The sequence below is a fragment of the Oncorhynchus mykiss genome, chromosome 9 (genome assembly GCF_057628025.1).
Source record: "Oncorhynchus mykiss isolate SJ-2025 chromosome 9, ASM5762802v1, whole genome shotgun sequence".
Lineage (NCBI taxonomy): Eukaryota > Metazoa > Chordata > Actinopteri > Salmoniformes > Salmonidae > Oncorhynchus > Oncorhynchus mykiss.
This window is the reverse complement of record NC_143030.1, coordinates 32567876-32589852: the sequence shown is the minus strand read 5'-3', so window position 1 is coordinate 32589852 and position 21977 is coordinate 32567876. Positions and strand designations below refer to the sequence as shown.

At 42.5% G+C, this 21977-nt stretch overlaps 1 protein-coding gene across 2 annotated transcripts in view; it reads right to left on the bottom strand.

Annotated features, from left to right (window-relative positions):
• Positions 1 to 21977, bottom strand: part of LOC110531889 (stromal interaction molecule 2b) — a 96638-nt gene that overhangs the window by 27427 nt on the left and 47234 nt on the right. For both annotated transcript variants that reach the window (XM_021615368.3, XM_021615370.3), the window contains exons 3-5: positions 11458 to 11569; positions 10599 to 10710; positions 7038 to 7153 (exon numbers count right to left, since the gene is read on the bottom strand). In XM_021615368.3, the coding sequence (XP_021471043.3) occupies positions 7038 to 7153; positions 10599 to 10710; positions 11458 to 11569 (340 nt within the window). The remainder of the gene's footprint in view (positions 1 to 7037; positions 7154 to 10598; positions 10711 to 11457; positions 11570 to 21977) is intronic.

Sequence of the window (21977 nt, the reverse complement as noted above, 5' to 3'; positions counted from 1 at the left end):
ACTGTCTTAGCGACCGTTCCACAGGTGCATGTTCATTAATTGTTTATGGTTCATTGAACAAGCTTGGGAAACAGTGTTAAAACCCTTTACAGTGTAGATCTGTGAAGTTATTTGGATTTTTACGAATTGTCTTTGAAAGACAGGGTCCAGAAATTCGGGATATTTCGTAAAAATCCAAATAACTTCACAGATCTACATTGTAAAGGGTTTTAACACTGTTTCCCATATCTATATATATTTATGACACACACACACATATTTTTTCACCACATTCCCAGTAGGTCAGAAGTTTACATACACTCAATTAGTATTTGGTAGCATTACCTTTAAATTGTTCAACTTGGGTCAAACATTTTGGGTAGCCTTCCACAAGCTTCCCACAATAAGTTGGGTGAATTTTGGCCCATTCCTCCTGACAGAGCTGGTGTAACTGAGTCAGGTTTGTAGGCCTCCTAGCTCGCACACGCCTTTTCAGTTCTGCCCACACATTTTCTATAGGATTGAGGTCAGGGCTTTGTGATGGCCACTCCAATACCTTGACTTTGTTGTCCTTATGCCATTTTGCCACAACTTTGGAAGTATGCTTGGGGTCATTGTCCATATGGAAGACCCATTTGCGACCATGCTTTAACTTCCTGACTAATGTCTTGAGATGTTGCTTCAATATATCCACACAATTGTCCCTCCTCATGATGCCATCTATTTTGTGATGTGCACCAGTCCCTCCTGCAGCAAAGCACCCCCACAACATGATGCTGCGTCCCCCGTGCTTCACAGTTGGGATGGTGTTCTTTGGCTTGCCAGCCTCCCCCTTTCTCCTGCTAACATAACTATAGTTATTATGGCCAAACAGTTCTATTTTTGTTTCATCAGACCAGAGGACATTTCTCCAAAAAGTACCATCTTTGTCCCCAGTAGCAAACCGTAGTCTGGCTTTTTTTATAGTGTTGTTTTAGCAGTGGCTTCTTCCATGCAGAGCGGCCTTTCAGGTTGTCAATATAGGACTCGTTTTACTGTGGATATAGATACTTTTGTACATGTTTCCTTCAGCATCTTCACAAGGTCCTTTGCTGTTGTTCTGGGATTGAGTGGCACTTTTCGCACCAAAGTACGTTCATCTCTAGGAGACAGAACGCGTCTCCTTCCTGAGCGGTATGACGGCTGCGTGGTCCAATGGTGTTTATACTTGCGTACTATTGTTTGTACAGATGACCGTGGTACCTTCAGGCGTTTGGAAATTGCTCCCAAGGATGAACCAGACTTGGAGGTCTACAATTTGTTTTCTGAGGTCTTGGCTGATTTCTTTAGATTTTCCCATGATGTCAAGCAAAGAGGCACTGAGTTTGAAGGTAGGCCTTGAAATACATCCACAGGTACACCTCCAATTGACTCAAATTATGTCAATAAGCCTATCAGAAGCTTCTAAAGCCATAATATTTTCTGGAAGCTGTTTAAAAAGGCAGTTAACTTAGTGTTTGTAAACTTCTGACCCACTGGAATTGTGACACAGTGAATTATAAGTGAAATAATCTGTCTGTGAACAATTGTTGGAAAAATTACTTGTGTCATGCACAAAGTAGATGTCCTAACCAACGTGCCAAAACTATAGTTTGTTAACAAGAAATTTGTGGAGTGGTTCTAAAATGTAATGACCCCAACCTAAGTGCATGTTAACTTCCGACTTCAACTATGTATATACACACATACACATACATTCACTGGGTATTTGTGTGTGTACAGTACCAGTCAACAATTTGGACACACACTCATTCCTGGCGTTTCCTTATATTTACTATTTTCTAGGGTAACCAGCTTTGTATGGCTTGTATAAGAAAGGGCAATACTTTGAACAAAAAAAGTTTAATTTTCAATTAATCGGAAATGAGAAGTTGTAATCTGTACGAAGGCAATTTTTGAACAAAGGATGGGTCTTTCTTAATAACCCACTAGAGAACCAGTTCAGATTTAAGTCAAATGTATGTATGAGTGAAGCTTTTAGTGAGAGGTTTAATGCTTTAATATTTAATCATTACAGCCCCCAAACTCATATTCATTTTATAAATATGCACGTTTAATTTTGCCTGGCTTAGCGGTCCAAATAAAATGAAATATTTTTTGCTCATACGATAAATAAAAAACAGGTTGGGTGCCCGCTTTGTTATAGTTTCAATTAAGGATTCTTGCTTTAAGACGCATTCAGAAAGTATTCAGACCCCTCGACTGTTGCACATTTTGTTACGTTACAGCCATATTCTAACATTGATTGAATTGTTTTTTCTCCTCATCAATCTACACACAATACCCCATAATGACAACAACACTACTAGCTTGGCACGCCTGTATTTATAGCGTTTCTACCATTCTTCTCTGCAGATCCTCTCAAGCTCTGTCAGGTTGGATGGGGAGCATCGCTGCACAGCTATTTTCAGGTCTCTCCAGAGATGTTCGATCAGGTTCAATTCCGGGCTCTGGTTGGGCCACTCAAGGACAATCAGAGACCAGTCCCGAAGCCACTCCTCCGGTGTCTTGGCTGTGTGCTTAGGGTTGTTGTCCTGTTGGAAGGTGAACCTTCGCCCCAGTCGGACATCCTGAGCAGGTTTTCATCAAGGATCTCTCTGTACTTTGCTCCGATCGTGACTAGGCTCCCAGTCCCTGCCTCTGAAAAACATCCCCACAGCATGATGCTGCAACCACCATGCTTCACTGTAGGTACGGTGCCAGGTCACCTCCAGAAGTGGCGCTTGGCATTCATGCCAAAAAGTTCAATCTTGGTTTCATCAGACCAGAGAATCTTCAGGTACCTTTTGTCAAACTCCAAGCGGGCTGTCATGTGCCTTTTACTGAAGAGTGGCTTCCATCTGGCCACTCTACCATAAAGGCCTGATTGGTGGAGTACTTTAGAGATGGTTGTCCTTCTGGAAGGTTCTCCCATATCCACAGAGAATCTCTGGAGCAGTGTTCTTGGAGACCTTCACTCTGTCAGAGTGACCATTGGGGTCTTGGTTACCTCCCTGACCAAGGCCCTTCTCCCGATTGCTCAGTTTGGCCGGGCGGCCAGCTCTAAGAATTGACTTGGTGGTTCCAAACGTCTTCCATTCAAGAATGATGGAGCCCACTGTGTTCTGTTCTGCCTGTTCATTGCAATCGAAAAATATATATTTTCTATGAATAAAAAATCTGAGAATAGTAATATTTTACACACACACGAAGGTAACCATAAGCAATCATTTCCGATGAAAAAAGAAATGTGAAAATTGGTGTATATAGCGCTTTGGAAATAAACTATTCACTTTTTCATAATTTCCTTGATGTTTGATAAATACTGGCACCAAACAGTCACACATACCTCAGAGTGCGACGTGCGTTTGTTGTTGGTGAACGCTGAAACCTCAACTAAAGATCTTGGTTTAAAAGCTGACAGTGTTTTTATATACTTTTATTTTGAATCCTGCGGCTCTGTTGGGCTAAATTGCTGTGAGCGCTGCTATCTGTCCCAGCATCCTGACAGATTCCGTATAGGGGGAGAGAAAGCCCAGCTAGCCTAGCTGGCCTGGAGTTCTCAAATGGAGGCCGCTATTGAATGTTTCCATTGTTGCAGGAGCAGCGTTTACTTTGCTTTGTTCCGCGACAAAGTGGACCGCGTTGACTTTCAATGTAGCAACTGCTTGCTTGCGGAGGACTACAGTGGCGAAGTAGCTACACTTAGCAAGCAAGTAGCTAACCTACTGGGGAACTCACACCCACCTACTTTTTAGTTTTCTTCCACCCCAGTAGCCGGATGCCGCTCTGGTGTAGTGGAAGTTTTGCCGCCGTGTCGGCACTCCACAGATGACTGGCAGGTGCTAGGCAGGGTTCCATCCCCGAAGGGGTCTCCCCCTTCCCTGGAGAACGGAGCTGGTCTCGACCCAACCAACCAGCCGGTCTCCTCTGGCAATGGGGGTCTCCATGGAGATGTTGAGCCGGGACTGACAGACCAGAAACAGCTTTGCCGCCCTGGATCCAGAGGTTCCGGCGTCTTCGTCCGTGGTGGCTTCTCAATCCAAATCGGATCCGGAGGAACCTGCGTCTTCGTCCTTGGCTCTGTCTCGCTCTCTCGGGTGGCTTCTACCTCGGGTTCAGCTCATCGGAGCTCACCAGACCGCGAGGCTGCCTGAAAGACCGGCAAATTCAACATCACCAGCTGTCATCATAGGCAGCTCTATCGTGAGAAACATCTCAGTCTCCAAGACAAAAACCCTGTTCCACCCAGGAGCACGAGTACAGGACATAACAAGGCTGCTTCCGACTGTTCTACCACAGATACCGGGAGCTGACACTGTCGTAGTCCATGTGGGGTCAAACAACATCAGGAGGGCCAGCTCAGAACATTTGAAAATTGACTTTAAAATAACTGATTTTAGCATAAAAAGACTAAAGAAAAACGTCCAATAACTTCAGGTCCAGTAGCATCATTAGGGCGCGGGTGTGAAGATTAAGCAGACTGCTGGCATTATACACTGCTCAAAAAAAATAAAGGGAACACTGAACAACACAATGTAACTCCAAGTCAATCACACTTCTGTGAAATCAAACTGTGAACTTAGGAAGCAACACTGATTGACAATAAATTTCACATGCTGTTGTGCAAATGGAATAGACAACAGTTGGAAATTATAGGCAATTAGCAAGACACCCCCAATAAAGGAGTGGTTCTGCAGGTGATAACCACAGACCACTTCTCAGTTCCTATGCTTCCTGGCTGATGTTTTGGTCACTTTTGAATGCTGGCGGTGCTTTCACTCTAGTGGTAGCATGAGACGGAGTCTACAACCCACACAAGTGGCTCAGGTAGTGCAGCTCATCCATGACGGCACATCAATGCGAGCTGTGGCAAGAAGGTTTGCTATGTCTGTCAGCGTAGTGTTCAGAGCATGGAGGCGCTACCAGGAGACAGGCCAGTACATCAGGAGACGTGGAGGAGGCCGTAGGAGGGCAACAACCCAGCAGCAGGAACGCTACCTCCGCCTTTGTGCAAGGAGGAGCAGGAGGAGCACTGCCAGAGCCCTGTAAAATTACCTCCAGCAGGCCACAAATGTGCATGTGTCTGCTCAAACGGTCAGAAACAGACTCCATGAGGGTGGTATGAGGGCCCGACGTCCACTGGTGGGGGTTGTGCTTACAGCCCAACACCGTGCAGGACGTTTGGCATTTGCCAGAGAACACTAAGATTGGCAAATTCGCCACTGGCGCCCTGTGCTCTTCACAGATGAAAGCAGGTTCACACTGAGCACATGTGACAGTCTGGAGACGCCGTGGAGAACGTTCTGCTGCCTGCAACATCCTCCAGCATGACCGGTTTGGCGGTGTGTCAGTCATGGTGTGGGGTGGCATTTCTTTGGGGAGCCGCACAGCCCTCCATGTGCTCGCCAGAGGTAGCCTGACTGCCATTAGGTACCGAGATGAGATCCTCAGACCCCTTGTGAGACCATATGCTGGTGCGGTTGGTCCTGGTTTCTTCCTAATGCAAGACAATGCTAGACCTCATGTGGCTGGAGTGTGTCAGCAGTTCCTGCAAGAGGAAGGCATTGATGCTATGGACTGGCCCGCCCATTCCCCAGACCTGAATCCAATTAAGCACATCTGGGACATCATGTCTCGCTCCATCCACCAACGCCACGTTGCACCACAGACTGTCCAGGAGTTGGCGGATGCTTTAGTCCAGGTCTGGGAGGAGATCCCTCAGGAGAACATCCACCACCTCATCAGGAGCATGCCCAGGCGTTGCAGGGAGGTCATACAGGCACGTGGAGGCCACACACACACTACTGCGCCTCATTTTGACTTGTTTTAAGGACATTACATCAAAGTTGCATCAGCCTGTAGTGTGTTTTTCCACTTTCATTTTGAGTGCGACTCCAAATCCAGACCTCCATGGGTTGATACATTTGATTTCCATTGATCATTTTTGTGTGATTTTGTTGTCGGCACATTCAACTATGTAAAGAAAAAAGTATTTAATAAGAATATTTCATTCATTCAGATCTAGGATGTGTTATTTTAGTGTTCCCTTTATTTTTTTGGCCAGTGTACATCTGGCTAAAAGACTACTGTAGCTCTGCTGGAGTCACTTTTATTGACAACTTCTGGAAATAGAAGATACTCCACAGGAATGACGGAGTCCATCCAAATCATCATGGCCCCTGGACTCTTGTCCACGCATTTCAAGGCTGCGTTGAAACAATGACTGGTAAATGATCCAAGACCAGCTCAGTTAATCCCTACCATTGTGACAATGTGTCGTCATAATGCTGCATCAGATGTGCATGATCTTAGGGGCCGTGGCAAATACAATGCAAGTCATTTAATTGATGTACCCCTAATTGCACCAAATACATTGGTTTATCCTACAGCTATTGTAAGCAGTAATCATGAGCCTAAAAACCAGAGTTCCACTGTTAGCACTGAGGCGGTGTGCAATAGTAGGAAGACCACTTTATGCAGCTCACCCTGCACTATCAGCTCCAATGTAAATAAAATGAGTAAGTCTACCTCTGATAAGCTTCCCAGTAAAGCATTAAAAACAATCAAGATACCCAGAAAAGTCCTAAAAATAGCCCATATTAACATATGTAGCCTAAGCAACAAGGTCCATGAAGTCAATAACTTGCTTGTAACAGATGACAACATTATTCTGACTATCTCTGAAACTCACTTAGGTAATACCTTTGCTGATACAGTGGTAGCAATACATGGTTATAACATCTCAAGCAGTAAAATTTGATTAAAAAAAAATAATAATTTAAAAACACCTTATAGAACAGCGGGGACTGTGAAGCAACAAAAACATTGGCACACACACACACACATACACACACAATCACACTTAGTACTGTAGATATGTGATAGTGGTGGAGGAGGGGCCTGTGTTGTGAAATCTGTGAATGTATTGTAACGTTTTAAAATTGTATAAACGGCCTTAATTTTGCCGGACCCCAGGGAGAGTAGCTGCTGCTTTGGCAGCGGCTAAATGGGGATCCAGAATAAACACAAATACTTACGTAAGGGAGGGCCGAAGAGCACAGCATCTAGTGCTTTTAGATTTAGTTTCTGTTTGTGCCGCTGGTCTAATATCTTTAGCTGACCAGACATAAACGACGGTTCGTTTGCCGCTAATCTGAAATAGAGAGAGAAAGAATGGATTGGTAAAGGGTTGGAAATATTTTCACAATAACTATACTCTTTGTTTAAGAACTTGTTCAACCATGCATACATGGCCAAGTAAGCAAACGTGTGTGTGTGTTTCTGTATCTCGTCTCATGTGTTAAATGGGCATTGGTGGGCCTGCGTGTGTGTGTGTGTGTGTGTGTCTGAACGTGCCTGTGTACCTCGTGCCACCACCATCTTAAACTGGATCAGACAACATGGCAGTCAGCGACACCTGATCCACTGCTGTGACATCGTTTCATGAGTCCGTGCCCACGGGTACGGGTGGGTGGGGGAGAAACACAACACCCCTGACCCCCTATACACCCCCACCATCCCCCTCAACTCCCTTCCAACCTCATCTATCCCCCTCCCACTCTATTCTTTCCATGTACTCATTCTATACATACGTCCCACTAGCAGTAAATCTCAATCCTAAAGAGCTTCTAATATAACCGCTCTAACTCTTATTGATGACAACTAAACAGGTGGTTTCAAGTTAAAGTCAATAGATGACACCTTATATAACAAAATCTCCTGCTGACTTCAGGGTCATGATAAAAACTGGGGTGTAAGTACACTAAATTGCAGTAATGTGACTACATGGGTAGGGAGATTTTGTGTCAGTTGAAGTGGGTATACTGTGTGTGTGTGTGTGTGTGTGTGTCTGAATGTGCCTGTGTACTCGTGCCACCACCACCATCTTAAACTGGATCAGACAACATGGCAGCCAGCGACACCTGATCCACTGCTGTGACATCGTTTCATGAGTCAGCGCCCGTGGGTAAGGGGGGGAAACAACACCCCTGACACCCTAGAGATCCCTCCATCCCCCTCAACTCCCTTCCACCCTCCTCTATCCCCCTTCCCACTCTAATTCCTTCCATGTACTCATTCCACACATACACTACCGTTCAAAAGTTTGGGGTCACTTAGAAATGTCCTTGTTTTTGTCCATTAAAATAACATCAAATTGATCAGAAATAAAGTGTAGACATTGTTAATGTTGTAAATGAGCATTGTAGCTGGAAATGGCAGATTTTATTATGAAATAACTACATAGGCGTACAGAGACCCATTATCAGCAACCATCTCTCCTGTGTTCCAATGGCACGCGTTGCGTTAGCTAATCCAAGTTTATCATTTTAAAAAGGCTAATTGATCATTAGAAAACCCTTTTGCAATTATGTTAGCACAGCTGAAAACTGTTGTTCTGATTAAAGAAACAATAAAACTGGCCTACTTTAGACCAGTTGAGTATCTGGAGCATCAGCATTTGTGGGTTTGATTACAGGCTCAAAATGGCCAGAAACAAAGAACTTTCTTCTGAAACTCGTCAGTCTATTCTTGTTCTGAGAAATGAAGGCTATTCCATGCGAGAAATTGCCAAGAAACTGAAGATCTCGCACAACACTGTGTACTACTCCCTTCACAGAACAGCACAAACTGTCTCTAACCAGAATAGAAAGAGGAGTGGGAGGCCCCGGTGCACAATTGAGCAAGAGGACAAGTACATTAGTGTCTCGTTTGAGAAACAGATGCCTCAAGTCCTCAACTGGCAGCTGCATTAAATAGTACCTGCAAAACACCAGTCTCAACGTCAACAGTGAAGAGGCGACTCCGGGATGCTGGCCTTCTAGGCAGAGTTACAAAGAAAAAGCCATATCTCAGACTGGCCAATAAAAGTAAAAGATTAATATGGGCAAAAGAACACAGACACTGGCTAGAGGAAGATTGGAAAAAAAGTGTTATGGACAGACAAATCTAAGTTTGAGGTGTTCGGATTACAAAGAAGAACATTTGTGAGAGACAGAAAAAATGAAATGAAAAAATGCTGGAGGAGTGCTTGATGCCATCTGTCAAGCATAGTGGAGGCAATGTGATGGTCCGGGGGTGCTTTGGTGGTAAAGTGGGAGATTTGTACAGGGTAAAAGGGATCTTGAAGAAGGAAGGCCATACCCTGTGGACGGTGCTTAATTGGAGCTAATTTCCTCCTACAACAGGACAATGACCCAAAGCACAGCTCCAAACTATGCAATAACTATTTAGGGAAGAATCAGTCAGCTGGTATTCTGTCTATAATGGAGTGGCCAGCACAGTCACCGGATCTCAACCCTATTGAGCTGTTGTGGGAGCAGCTTGACGTAAGAAGCGCCCATCAAGACAATCCAACTTGTGGAAGGTGCTTCAGGAAGCATGGGGTGAAATCTCTTCAGAGTACCTCAACAAATTGACAACTAGAATACCAAAGGTCTGCAAGGCTGTAATTGCTGCAAATGGAGGGTTCTTTGACGAAAGCAAAAGTTTGAAGAACACAATTATTTATAACCTCAACGTCTTGACTATATTTCCTTTTCATTTTATGTATGTTCTCATGGAAAACAAGGACATTTCTAAGTGACCCCAAACATTTGAAAGGCAGTGTACGTCCGGTATTCAGTGAATCACAAACCTAAAGAGCTTCTAATATAACTGCTCTAACTCTTATTGATGACATCTAAAGTTATATCAAGTTGTCACCTATTGACTAACATAATTGCCTGCTGATATCGGGGTCATGATAAAAACTGGGGTAAGTTCACTAAATTGCACTAATGTAACTACATGGTAAGGGAGGTTTTGTGTCGGTCGAAGTGGATACATGGTGGGTGTGTGTGCATACCTTTGTGCATGTGTGTGTGTACCTTTGTGCATGTGTGTGTCTCTGTGTCACGTTTGGGTAGTTTCTTTCCCATTCCACCTGCACTACCTCACATATCCAGCAGTGGGCAGCATTGGTCTGAGTAGCATTGTGCATGCAATTTCTTTGGGTGGTTCTAATCATAGAATTCCTATTAATTTAGTATGATCTCCATGGGCCTAGTAAACATAGTAAATATTTGTCATATAACTTTTATCATGTATTACCTTTTCATATGACAAACACAACCAGTCGATGTTTTCAACGGATTGTCAAAAAAAAATCACTTTGAAAAGGCGATCCTGTTGGCTACCCACTCACATTTGTCCACTCACAAAATAACAGTGCACACACAATTTGATTAACGTAGAGAGACATCTGTTAAAGACGCTAAAAGGGTTATGACATTCTGCGATTGTCATTAGGACCACTACTCTACACGTTTCACATTTTATTAGTCGTATGTAAGGGAGACATACACATGGTATACATCGGCCAACTAAACGCTTACTTGCGGGTTCCTTCTCGACAATGCAACAACAATAAGAAATAATAAAATATAAGAATATGAACATAAAGTAAATGGCTCAGTAGAATGTGTAGCCTGAATTGATGCGTCCACCGCTGTACCTCGATCTGGGCCACTTGTCTCTGCCTTGGTAAAATGTTAGTGTTGTCCTCGAACCACAACTCAGTTTGGAGGGTGTACTGAGATGTGGTGTGATAATGTACTCACCGAGGCAGAGTGTTTCCGTTGAACCGGAAGTCTCTGAAGTTCCTCTCATACTGAGGCAGCTCCACCGACTCCTTAAGCCACTGGACTGTGTCATCCGTCGTCCAGTTGTGAACTACAGAAAGAGCGAGATGTTTTAAAAAAACAAAGAGAGTGTCATTTCCCCAAATTTGAAACCCTTATTCAAAGTTTCAAAGACCTCTCTGCTGAGAGTAGGCTACCCGTCCTGTTGGGGGAGGACGCAGAGAGCTGTCGGTTGGCAAGGCACTATATTTCTGCCTTCCATAAAACGAGGGACAGTGTCTTACAGACCAACAAACCTGCACACGTACTCTATGCCATTGTTGTTGTTCAATGGTTATTTTGGCCCTTGGGTTATTGTTGTTATGGTTGTCCCTTTGACAATATTAATTATTATTATTTTAATTACGGTACCAGTCAAAAGTTTGGACACATACTCATCCAGGGTTTTTCTTTATTTGTAACTATTTTCTACATTGTAGAGTAATACTGAAGATATTTTTTAAATCTGCAATGTAGAAATTTGTTTTAAAAAAATATAGAAAAAACGTTGAATGAGTAGGTGTGTCCAAACTTTTTTGACTGGCACTGTATGTTGATATTGTAAATCTCAAGTACGCTTTGGCAATATGTACATTGTTAAGTCAAGCCAATAAAGCAAATTGAATTGAGAGACAGGGAGAAAATGTTAGTTACACAATGTCCTTTCATTTACAAATTTCTCTTCCCTACCTCCCTCCAGTATTCCCAATCCCTACAGTACTTCCCTCCATTTCTTGCTCTCTCCCTTCCTCTTTCTCACCCGCCCTTCATCCTTCTCTCCGTTCCATCTATCTCCTACCTTCAGAGGTTTTCCAGCCCTTCCACAGCTCCTCTACAGTGATGTGTTGGTCTTCCCTGTGCAGGTTACTGTGTTTGTTGGTTTGCTGTTGCTTCATGTCTTCTCTAATAAACTGCAAGAAGAAAAACACATTTCAGTATTATTACTGGTTATCCCATGCAGTATATATATATAGCATTGTGTCGTTATAGACTTTAATCAAATTGAAGCAGTTAACATGAACTAAATACAGGATGGAAGTTATGACATTGCAGAGAACCCTGAACAAAACCAGACATGACTTTCAATGTGATGTGAGATCTAGTCGTTGTCTTTCTATGGTCAGGCTACGGGTGTTGTTGTGACAATGATGTTTGAGAAGTCTGGACCCAGAGATCCAGTCTCAGCCCCAGGGGAGCCGCCAGGGGATTTTGGGCCCCATGAAAAGATATCACATTGGGCCCCACCACCACAGGCCACACCAACCCTGCGCAATTGCTGTAACCACACACCTCTAGAACCCAATTGACCCATTTAAAGCTTTAATACCTTTGCAGGCTTGCAACTCTCTTGTAGTCCAACATTTACTGTACGATAGTGAGCTGTGTGTGTGAGAGCTGTGATAATATAACACTGCGCAGACATGCACGCAAACAGTGAAATTCACTATTTGATGCAAGACTGTTTGATACCCTCTATTAGAAATGTGCTAAAGGCCATCTTTTACAGTCTAAATGTCATTTTAAATGGTACAATTCTCAAATGGAAAATTCTCTTATTCATTAAATGTTAACATAAAATAAATAGAACTGAAATATACATTAACATCTTCAATGAAAATAAAGTAACATTATCATCGGTAGAATGATATAACAAACAAAATAGTCAAATCAGCAGCAGATTTTTGAACTAAGTATACATACCAACTAGAAAATAAGCAGCTGTATAAAAAAAGTGGAAATGGAAAATTGAAAACGAAATGGGAATGAAAAGGCCTGATGGTGGCGCTAGAGGAAAGGTCAAGAGGTCACCAAATCAACAGGTTTCTTCCACTCGGGGTCTTGATTGCCATAACATTTGTTGTGCCACAATCCAGCCAGATATATCTTGTTCTCAGCCTGTGGGCATCATGTGTGTAGTGATCCAGTATCCATAGCCATGCCTTTTAACAGTCATCACTGGCCCTTGCTCAGCCTTACTCACCAAGAGCCCAGCCTTCTTGCTAGAAAGTCACTGATCAAGTCTTTGAAGTCCAGCTTTCCAGCTAACTGACTTTCAATGGACAGCATGGCAAGACTGCAAAGCCTGTCCTGGGACATGGTTGACCTCAATATCGTTTTTATTTTAAAATCAGTTTTAGCTTACTGGAAGCTCTCTCGCCACCAGCATCAGTCACAGGCAGTGTGCAAAATATACGTAAAGCAACGCACACTTCTCCAAAAATGCTTTGCAGCTGCATTTTACAAGTTGTATTCAGAAGACCAAGAGGGGACAAGTTAGAGGGGGGGGGGGGGGAGCATATACAGTGTTCAGGTGTCCTACTTCATTTTGAAACTCAGGTGTCAGATCTCTGGAATCATGATCAGTGATTGGCACACAGAAGGGACTTCATCCTCACTAATCTGCCCAACTTTCAGAACAGCAGAAACTGATTCTACATTTTTTTGCAGTGGTGTGGAACCTAGTGGCCAAGTCACTTATGATGATGTCCATGGAAGTAAAAAAAACACTGTGTTCCAAAACACCGTTGCTGCACTGTCCTGAGCCGTCTCGTCTTGAGAGATCTCATCATGGGATCTCTTCCTTTTCCTCTGGCGGCTGTGTTCCTTGTTAAATTGAGGTGCAACATCCATTTGCGTAGCAATCAGTGTTGCCTGAGACAGGAGAGACTCCCATCCATCTCTAAGAGCCTGCATCTCTTCCTTCAAGGCTCTGATATTGGCTGCCTTCTGTGTCGAGTGAGATTTTTCATGACTGGAGAATCACATTCCTGTCCTCAATGCATTGCAGTAACTGCAATTATGCCAACTGACATGTCATTCAGGACAATGCTTCTCATGTCCTTCAGTTGGGAGTAGGGCTGGTTTAGGGTTATGGGGAGACCAGGCTGCTGAGGCTGAAGCTGTATCTGTTGGGCCTGGCATCAGGCAGGGGCAGGGACAACTGATTTAGTATGAATAGCTTGCTAAAAGTTTGCCTGCATTGATTAAATGTTTGCTAAAAGAGAAGCGAAATGTAAACACTCAATTTTCTGTGAAGATATTAAGTAACTAATGTTGGGCGAGCAAAAGTAGCCTATTTCACTGTAGGCCAACAGGTTCATTTCCACCTCTCACGAACTACGCCCACCTTCCTTTGTGATAAATTGGGTGACAGACAGTATTCTTTTCCCTCTCCTGTCATTCTTTTCTTTCCGTTTTTGGAAGCCAGATTTTTCTTTAGGAAGCTGAGACATGCTGCTCCACCGGCACTCCTCACTCGCATTTCACTGCTAGCTAGTACCGTTCCCGCCTGGTTAGGGGGCAGGACCAAACCATTTAATGGAAATAGAGGGGGGGGGGGCTCTCTGGATGTTTAAAAAAAACAAGAAAATAAACCGTTAGTTTTATTAGTACATTGTAAATAAAATATTATATTAGTGGTTGTAGGTTAATCATTCAATATATATTTTTTAATGTACCTAACATTCTACTACTTTCTTAGTCACAGGCTCACCCCCCCCCCTCCCCCCCCCCCACAAGCCCCACAAGCTCCCACAAGCTCCACAGCACACATTCATTCACTCTTTTCTTCTTTTTTAGGGGTTTTGTACATACACACACAGAGAGAGAGGGGGAGGCAGAGGGGGAGAGTCAGAGAGAGAGAGAGAGAGAGAGAGGCAGAGAGAGAGATGGAGCAGAGGCAGAGAGATATGGTTTGAATGACTTAAGACAGTTCTATTGCTGCAAGAGACAGCTGATCTAGAATCAGTTCACAGAGAGACCGGTCAGATATGAATGATCAGAGACAGGCCTGCTACAAGTGATCAAAGCAATACTGAGTATTAGTAGCAACTATGAAACTAATTGAATGCAGTAAGGCAGTGGGGAATTGCATATAGTGATAATCACCACCAACAGAACACATGACACACACATACAAAATAAACAAATGTGGACATACGCTTTTGCATTGGCCAGTTATAGGCCAATCAACCACAACAAAAAGGCTAGATATAGGCCACATAATGTGGTTATTAACCATAAATGTTATCTTGGAGGAATAGCTCAATGTGGTTCTCTGTGTGGGTTTTGTGGGTTGGACTGTCTATGTAATTAATTGCTGTTATATCTTGTGGTCTTGCTGTGTGTTGAGATAAGTTACTGGAATATACTGGCAATATTTAATGTGCTAGGAAGAAAGAACACATTCATGTTTCCACAGAGGGTTCTACATGGAATCCAAAAGGGTTCTACAAACTTTGGTTCCTACTCTGTCACAACCATCTCCTCCATTACTTTTTAATTTGTTGTCATGCCAAACAAAACATTCAAAATGCCCACTGTATTCCAACCATAGAAATATAATGATCATTCTAATTTTATGATTCCAACAGTTTTGATATATAATCGTAAGTAAAATCACAATATTTGGAACAAAAAATAATATATATATATATATATATATATATATATATATATATATATATATATATATATATATATATATATATATATATATATATATGCACACACAGTGCCTTGCGACAGTATTCGGCCCCCTTGAACTTTGCGACCTTTTGCCACATTTCAGGCTTCAAACATAAAGATATAAAACTGTATTTTTTTGTGAAGAATCAACAACAAGTGGGACACAATCATGAAGTGGAACGACATTTATTGGATATTTCAAACTTTTTTAACAAATCAAAAACTGAAAAATTGGGTGTGCAAAATTATTCAGCCCCCTTAAGTTAATACTTTGTAGCGCCACCTTTTGCTGCGATTACAGCTGTAAGTCGCTTGGGGTATGTCTCTATCAGTTTTGCACATCGAGAGACTGACATTTTTTCCCATTCCTCCTTGCAAAACAGCTTGAGCTCAATGAGGTTGGATGGAGAGCATTTGTGAACAGCAGTTTTCAGTTCTTTCCACAGATTCTCGATTGGATTCAGGTCTGGACTTTGACTTGGCCATTCTAACACCTGGATATGTTTATTTTTGAACCATTCCATTGTAGATTTTGCTTTATGTTTTGGATCATTGTTTGTTGGAAGACAAATCTCCGTCCCAGTCTCAGGTCTTTTGCAGACTCCATCAGGTTCTTTTCCAGAATGGTCCTGTATTTGGCTCCATCCATCTTCCCATCAATTTTAACCATCTTCCCTGTCCCTGCTGAAGAAAAGCAGGCCCAAACCATGATGCTGCCACCACCATGTTTGACAGTGGGGATGGTGTGTTCAGCTGTGTTGCTTTTACGCCAAACATAACGTTTTGCATTGTTGCCAAAAAGTTCAATTTTGGTTTCATCTGACCAGAGCACCTTCTTCCACATGTTTGGTGTGTCTCCCAGGTGGCTTGTGGCAAACTTTAAACGACACTTTTTATGGATATCTTTAAGAAATGGCTTTCTTCTTGCCACTCTTCCATAAAGGCCAGATTTGTGCAATATACAACTGATTGTTGTCCTATGGACAGAGTCTCCCACCTCAGCTGTAGATCTCTGCAGTTCATCCAGAGTGATCATGGGCCTCTTGGCTGCATCTCTGATCAGTCTTCTCCTTGTATGAGCTGAAAGTTTAGAGGGACGGCCAAGTCTTGGTAGATTTGCAGTGGTCTGATACTCCTTCCATTTCAATATTATTGCTTGCACAGTGCTCCTTGGGATGTTTAAAGCTTGGGAAATCTTTTTGTATCCAAATCCGGCTTTAAACTTCTTCACAACAGTATCTCGGACCTGCCTGGTGTGTTCCTTGTTCTTCATGATGCTCTCTGCGCTTTTAACGGACCTCTGAGACTATCAAAGTGCAGGTGCATTTATACAGAGACTTGATTACACACAGGTGGATTGTATTTATCATCATTAGTCATTTAGGTCAACATTGGATCATTCAGAGATCCTCACTGAACTTCTGGAGAGAGTTTGCTGCACTGAAAGTAAAGGTGCTGAATAATTTTGCACGCCCAATTTTTCAGTTTTTGATTTGTTAAAAAAGTTTGAAATATCCAATAAATGTCGTTCCACTTCATGATTGTGTCCCACTTGTTGTTGATTCTTCACAAAAAAATACAGTTTTATATCTTTATGTTTGAAGCCTGAAATGTGGCAAAAGGTCGCAAAGTTCAATGGGGCCGAATACTTTCACAAGGCACTGTATATAGATATAAAAATCGCAATTAGATTTTTTTGCCCATAATACATTTATTTTTTTATCCCCAATTTCGATCTTGTCTCATCAATGAAACTCCCCAACGGGCTCGGGAGGCAAAGGTCGAGTCATGTATCCTCCGAAACATTACCCGCCAAACCACGCTTCTTAACACCTGCCCGGAAGCCAGCCACAATGTTTAGGAGGAAACACCATTCAACTGACAATCGAGGTCAGCTTGCAGGTGCCCAGCCCACCACAAGGACTCGCTAGAGCGTAATGAGACAAGTAAAGCCCCCCAGGCCAAACCCTCCCCTAACCCGGATGACGCTGGGCCAATTGTGTGCCGTCCTATGGGACTCCCGAATATGAGCAGTTGCGATACAGCCTGGGATCGAACCTAGGTCTGTGGTGACGCCTTTAGCACTGTGATGCAGTGTCTCATTTTCTAACCTTGTTAACCACAGGCTGTTGGTTAAGAAGTGCCTGTTTGCATGCATGAGACTATTCATATACAAACATATTAACAATGTTGGGAGTTTGTTTGCAAACAAACACATTGACAAAGTTCATAACTGAACGTGTGTTTGCTAAATCATGAAACACACAGAGAATCTGACTGCCTATAGGTAGTTATCACAGTAGGAAGTCGTTCCTTCTCTTGCTAGAACAAAATACATAGATGCTGTGTACCGACCTGGTACCGAAAAACCTGCTGTTTCTACTAGTAGAATCACAATGTTTGGCAGTGGCCAACAACATGACTTTGACCCAATCAGAGATCACGAACCTCCACATGTGGGAGTGACAAGAAAAAGGCAAAAAAAAATAGAGCACATCTTTCCAGTCTAATACACCATTTACATTATAATTGTTGTAACTAAAACAATAAAGCTGCATAATAAAATAAAAATTCTAGAGTCTTTTACATCCAGCTAAGGAGTTTTGTGCTTGAAGGATTTTTTTTCTCCAGTCGTTTTGAAAATGTGCTCTAGCTTATTAGTTAGCTAGCTAGCAAATGTTGGGATGAGAACAAACAATTAACAAATCAACATGATAATTCAATAAAACTGGGGAAACATTTTTACTACAAGATACAACAGATACACGGACATGCATTGGATAACAAAGCTACTGACAACTCCTGGTTTGGAGTATTTTAACAAGGCTGACTGGCGGACGACTTCAAGGTCTTTGCTGTGTGAACGCAACATAGAATGACTCAACAACTGTGTTCAGAAGTGATAAGTACTGTCGGCAGGCAAACGTTTGACAATCCTATCGGTGTGTCTGAGCTACAACAAACAATACTGTTGACCCAGTTCAGTTGAAGTGTTTTTCCTCGCAAACACATTGATAAATGTCATAAGTGGACGCTTATTTGTTAACGAACACATTGATCAATTGCACAACTTCCATTTGTTTGCTATTGATGTTATACAATTTACTTAAAAAAAAAAAAATTATAGGTAATTTGGTAGCTAAGTCACCTGACATATGACCAGGAAATTATCATCTCACATGGACAGAAAGGTAAATACACACACACACACACACACGAGCTTGTTTTCAGAGGTAGATTCCAGATTGGTCAAAAGAGTCTTCCCCTGAGCCTCTCCTGCCCTTTCTAACAACTTACTGTAACTCACTACTGATACAGTTTCTACTGAATCTTGTTATACAACTGTCTGTCTCTATCCATTTCTCACTCCATCCATCGCACACTCTCTATCCATCCCTCTCTCCTCATCTCTTTCCCTCGCTCCATCATACTCCATCTGTTTTACGATCGCAGATCCCCCCCCCCCCTCTCTGTCTCGCTCTGTTTTTGACTCAGTCCATGTCGTTCAGTCTGTCAGTCACCATGACAGAAGACAACCAATTATCATAAACTCAATCATGTCTTGAAATTGAAAAGTTTGCCAATATCGTAATATTTCTCTTCACCAAGTCATTCAGAATTATAACTGAAACCCCCTTTTTACACTATAACACCTTAGAGTACTAAATGGGTTTTGAAATAATAGATTCATTCATTAGGATCTGATTTTAAAAAATTGTGAAGAAAAAAAATGCACACAATGCAAAAGTTTGAACACACCTACTCATTCAAGGGTTTTTCTTTATTTTTACTATTTTCTACATTGTATAATGATAATGAAGACATCAAAACTATGAAATAACACACATGGAATCATGTAATAACCCCCCCAAAAAGTGTTAAACAAATCCAAATATAATTTAAATGTGAGATTCTTCAAAGGAGCCACCCTTTGCCTTGATGACAGCTTTGCACACTCTGGCATTCTCTCAATCAGCTTCATGAGGTAGTCACCTGGAATGCATTTCAATAAACAGATGTGCCTTGTTAAAAGTTAAGAAGGAAAGAAATTCCACAAATTAATGCGTTTGAGTCAATCAGTTGGGTTATGACATGGTAGTGGTGGTATACAGAAGATAGCCCTATTTGGTGAAATACCAAGTCCATATTATGGCAAGAAAATATCAAATAAGCAAAGAGAAATGACAGTCCATCATTACTTTATGACATGAAGGTCAGTCATTCGGGAACTTTGAAAGTTCCTTCAAGTGCAGTCGCAAAAACCATCAAGCTCTATGATGAAATTGGCTCTCATGAGGACCGCCACAGGAAAGGATAACCCAGAGTTACCTCTGCTGCAGAGGATAAATTCATTAGAGTTACCAGACTCAGAAATTGCAGCCAAAATAAATTCTTCACAGAGTTCAAGTAACAGACACATCTCAGCATCAAATGTTCAGAGGAGACTCTGGGAATCCGGCCTTCATGGTCAATTTGCTGCAAAGAAACCACTACTAAAGGACACCAATAAGAAGAAGAGACTTGCTTGGGCCAAAAAAAACGAGCAATGGACATTAGAACAGTGGAGATCAGTCCTTTGGTCTGATCGCAGAGTAGAGTAGGTGAACGGATGATATTCGCATGTGTGGTTTCCACAGTGAAGCATGGAGGAGGAGGTGTGATGGTGCTTTCCTGGTGACACTGACAGTTATTCATTTAGAATTCAAGGCACACTTCACCAGCATGGCTACCACAGCATTCTGCAGCAATACGCCATCCCATCTGGTTTGCACTTAGTGGGACTATCATTTGTTTTTCAACAGGACGATTAACCAAATCACACCTCCAGGCTGTGTAAGGGCTATTTGACCAAGAAGGAGAGTGATGGGGTGCTGCATCAGATGACCTGGCCTCCACAATCACCTGACCTCAACCCAATTGAAATGGTTTGGGATGAGTTGGACCGCGCAGAGTGAAGGAAAAGCGTTCCAGGTGACTACCTCATGAAGCTGGTTAAGAGAATGCTAAGAGTGTGCAAAGCTGTCAGCAAGGCAAAGGGTGGCTACTTTGAATAATTTAAAATATATTGATTTGTTTAACACTTTTTGATTACTACATGTTTCCATATGTGTTATAGTTTTGATGTCTTCACTATTATTATGCAATGTAGAAAATAGTCAAAATAAAGAAAAACCCTTGAATGAGTAGGTGTGTCCTTTTGATTGGTACTATATATATATATATATATATATAGGGTCACTGACTATCTGTGTCTTGTGTTCAACTACTTGTGTTCAGACATCTCCAGATAATGAGATTTCTTCAAAGGGATATGGGCTTACACACACACTAGCACGCATTGCATACACATGCGAGCGCACATACACAGAGATCTGCAGTGGTCTCAAAGAAGACATCGCCTGGACCTTCGGATCCGATTCCAACTGACGGGGGTAAAATGCTTGGGCTGTCTTTGGATCGGGGAGCGCTTCCCTCACTTCACAAGTAGCCAATCTACTGGGACACTTAAATACTGTCTTAAATACTATCTCCTAGAACCTTTCAAGGCACGCATGCACACACTTGCACACGCAACCCCCCTTCCAGTGTGACGTGAATTCTGTTTTTGCAGCTGCCGTCCCTGGCGACCGAACGGCCTCACCTCTGCAACAGGCCTCAGCATACTACTAAACACCTCCGCCTCCCCTCCTTCTCTCCATATTCTAATCCACCATATGCAAAGGGAGTTGTGGGTGAGAAGGTGTAAACCCCACTGAAGACATGCTGTGGTAATCAAAGCCCGTGTATATGATGATCATTAAAACTGTATTTTCTGCTTTATATTGTTATGTTATACTCTATTCTTAAGACCTTGTCTGTTTATTAAGGTTTTACACACACAGACCACAGTTTAGCAACTCTGTTCTTATTGTATAGTACCAAGATGAAATGAGTGAGTTACTTTCCAAAAAACCTTGAAGGCAAAGAAGAGGGGGGGGGGGGGCTTTTTAGACCCCGTCTGAGTGTGTGTTGAAGAACTGGGTGAGGCAGGGGGGAGAGGGTGGGGTGGGGGCAGTGTGTTAGCTGTGTGTGTGTGTGGTTTTTTTTAGGAGGTCTGAATGTCTAGCCACGGATCCTCTAGTTGTGATCAATGCTACAAGTCAGCTTCTCGCCAAGCTGTCCTTCCTTCAATAAATTATTCCCCCGTGTGTGTGCACTTGTGTGCTTGCGCATGTGTGTGTTTGTGTCAGAGAATTACAAATATAATCCAAGTCAATAAAATAGTGAATCTACCGGAATATAACTTTGCTGACTGAGGCCCAACTCTTCCTCAGTCAAACAGGCATTTGTAGACAGTAGCCCTAATAGGGGGGGAGAGGAGGGGGGGGTTGTAAGGTATCCTGGGCCAGATGTGGGTTTTAGGGGGTGAGGACATTCCCAAAATGGACCTCCTTTTCCCAACCCTCATCATCTCACCTGCCACCATCCTCACCCCCGTCACTGTCACCCCTGTTACCTCACCACTGCCAGGAAGAGGGATGGAGATTACAGTCATGACAGTAACCAATGAGTCATAAAGAGGTTTAACTCTGAGGTCACACATGGACTATTCTCGTCACACTTAATTAAAAACAGACTCAATTTAATCAAAAACAAACTTGTTCCATTAAAAAAATGTAAGTAAATTGAACACTTTCCTGACAAAATCCCCAAAAGGCATTATTAAATAATGATTAAGGCATTTGATCATTTAATTTCTTCAATAACGAAAGAAGCAAACAAGTTCTGGGAAAGGTCTATATAATTGCATGAACTTTCAAAGACTGTTATGCTCTTGATACAGCATGATAGAAGAGAAAAGAGCAGGGACAG